Source organism: Hydractinia symbiolongicarpus, chromosome 12 (genome assembly GCF_029227915.1).
Source record: "Hydractinia symbiolongicarpus strain clone_291-10 chromosome 12, HSymV2.1, whole genome shotgun sequence".
In the NCBI taxonomy this organism is placed as follows: Eukaryota; Metazoa; Cnidaria; class Hydrozoa; order Anthoathecata; family Hydractiniidae; genus Hydractinia; species Hydractinia symbiolongicarpus.
Window position 1 is genome coordinate 16,294,188 of NC_079886.1, and position 3,167 is coordinate 16,297,354.

At 34.5% G+C, this 3,167-nt stretch overlaps 1 protein-coding gene across 1 annotated transcript; it reads left to right on the plus strand.

The window, feature by feature from the left end:
* The first annotated feature begins 221 nt into the window (after positions 1-221).
* Positions 222-729, plus strand: LOC130621299 (spondin-1-like). The gene has a single exon (XM_057436599.1). It carries the CDS (start codon positions 298-300, stop codon positions 727-729), a length of 432 nt encoding a protein of 143 aa, XP_057292582.1. The 5' UTR covers positions 222-297.
* The last annotated feature ends 2,438 nt before the right edge of the window (positions 730-3,167 follow it).

Below are 3,167 nucleotides of genomic sequence, written 5' to 3' on the forward strand. Positions count from 1 at the left end.
TTTAAACCGTTATAACATACAAATTATTTAGCAGGCCTTTGTAGGGTGGTAAAAATAGAATTACCTTTCTACCTATAAAAACAAATCTGTTTTTATAACATGCGTATGCAGAACATGTCGATAATTGTGGTTAATTCCTTTCATGAACACTCTCATTCCCAGCCTTTTTGTTCTAATATATCAGTACATGGTAACAAGAACATGTAGACTAAGTTTGTCGTTGCAGCATCGGACAAATATATTTTTTCCTTGCTTTAACCTTAATTAACTTAGTTAAATGGACGTGTTCAAGCAAGGATGCACGCTAAAATAATTGTCGCGATTTTATTTATTGGGTTACTGCAAACGAATGCTTGGTGGAGGCGCCGAAGGCGTTGTTACAGACGAGATTGTCGTGTGTCAAGTTGGAGCTATTGGAGCTCGTGCTCAGCCTCTTGTGGCTATTACGGTACACAATCAAGATCACGGTATAAAACACAATCAGCTAGTTGCGGAGGAACATGTTACTATTATACATTTCGACAATCAAGAAACTGCAATAGAAAATGCTGTCCCAGATCATGTTCGTATTACTACACTTCGTGGAGTAGTTGTACTGGATGCGGAACGAAAGGAACTCAGTATAGAAGACTTCTTGTAAGAAGTAGCGCATATTGCGGTGGTACTGCATGCCCCAGTATTAGATACCAACGGAGAACTTGTAACACAGGCAGGTATGAATGTAAATAAACTTTACTGTCGGTAATATTTAATGCAAATACGGATACCGATTTACTCCCTATGGCTTTCTGGCTTTCTGAGAGTTGGTGCGAAGCCTTTCTACCCAAGATGATATGCATGCCGTATCTGGCCTTTCCTGTTCGTAATTAGCCATCATAATATTATTTAGGATGGTGTTTTCTATGACTTCAAAAACGTCCAACTTTTAAGAGCCACCTAGGCAACTTACCTCGTATCGTTCATCGTCTTTTCTGTGTGGGGAAAGAGGAAGAAATTCAATCTATTAAAAACTGTCCCCTCACACATCACGCGTTTTATTACATACTAGTCGATAAATGCCGTGGAAAAATCCACTGAAGCAGGATAAAATTGAAAAATAAGCGTCATATGAATTTTGATGACGTCAGCAACCCATCCACAAAAAAATAATTCAGAAGCTTGTTTTCACGTTGCCTCTATTGTGTAGAGATTAAAGCGATGATCAAGAAATTGTATATGATCATGTGCTTTTTATGAGCGGTTAATGAGATATAAGGGTTTAAAAATTTTGCTGATGTCAGCAATGGCCCGTCAAAACCTAAAAATTTTTTTTAGAAATTTATATCCCTGTTACCTTCATCGTATAAACCTTGAAACGATGATCAAGTAAATGTATAGGATCATGTACTTTTGACAAACGGTTGCAGAGATATTGGGGTTTAAAGGATTTTTGATGACGTCATCAACCCGTCCATTCCGAAACGGATTGGGAAACCAGGTTTTAGAAAATTGACGTCACCACCTCGTTTTCAAGTTATTTGGCCTCTAAGTTTAAGGTGCACTGTAATGGCTTCATTAATTTAATATAGGATATTCACGTTAAAGTAGTGTTATTGACGTCGCGCCGTAACGTCAGAAAATTTAACATATTAGACATAAGTTTTTCGGCGACATCAAAGGAAAATGACGATATCCACTTTGCCTGTTACAAACAGACACAGTCTCTGTATTATTATAAGAGATTTGACTTCCAACTTAATGTTATGTTTCACTGTTGAAACTAACTAATGACACTGTGAGGGGTATAGCATTTTCATTTCTATTAAATTGGTAATCGTGTCCTCAAAGTAAGCAGCAACTAGACAAAATACCATGCCTTACTTGAAACTGCTTTAATAAGACACCTATCACTTGCTTCAGTTTGTGTCATTATTTTAAATCTTTAAAATGTTCACGATAAAATTGTCGTCGACATTTCTAATAAGGTATAGCTTTCCCTGTGGAGTACATTTGATGTTAAAATTTTTTGACTTGTCTTAGTACTTGATAATTATATTATTATATATATATTTTTTATAGATTTCGGATATTATTATTATATTTATTCTTTTCCCTTATATTCCCGTTATTTTTTTCTCAATAGGTGTATTTTCTAAAAAATGTTTCTAACGAAAGTCACAAAAACAGAGTTGTCACTTTGTTTGATTCAATACTTTTATGTTACTAATCAGTGCATATAATGCAGACCATAAGTTTTGTATTGTCAGGACCAGATTTTCTTTTATATTGCTGGTTATTTATATGACCTCAATATTGGAACTAATTACGTCATTCAAAACATTTTATGACACGTGTTTTTACTAAGTTTTTTATCATTGGAACAAGTTTCAACACATGGTTCAGGACTTATGATTCAGGGAACTTTTTCTGTTACAAAAAATCCCTAAAACTTTCTAGTCATTGAGTTGGGTTACTTTTACGGAGTGACAAAGCGAGAATTGAAAGATTGAGCGCAAAAGGAATGAATACCAATATACTTTTTTATATTTAATCACCTTATAATTACGTAATTATAACTGTTTCGCCATAGCTCTTGTCCCTATGAGTGGGAGTTTTATATATTTTTCGTTTTGTGTAAAAACTAACGTAGAAATAAATAATAAAACATAAGCGAGGGAGAGTGTGGTTGACGGACTTTCTTGTTTTCTTGCGGTAAAAAACACAACCGCAAACACAAGAGAGATATGGCTTAAAAAGAAGTTACTACACATGTGTCTTTGTTCTCTTTTTAAAATAATATTAAAAGAATAAAAAATGCATAAACGACGGAAAGTTAGAAAAACATTTTCGCTGAAAAGTCGAATTTGTCATTTATAAATTCCATATTTACTTCTTCTATAGGCCAAAGTATTTGCGTGTTTACTCCTTGCAAACGTGTCTGAATCATACAATGTAAACTTCGCTAGCCCACAGTGAAGGTAACAATAAATGATTAAACAAGACTTTTCGTTACCAACGGATAAGATAAAAAATGGCCTGATACATTACGAGACCTCCTTGAATAGAGAGTTGAAAAGTGTCCAATTTCATCTTACATAAGTTTCCCACCTTTGTGCAAACGATTCGTGGTTGTAACAAAAGCAAAGTTGAAAAAAAGGAGATGTCCGTAGTTTAGAGATAAAAATAAG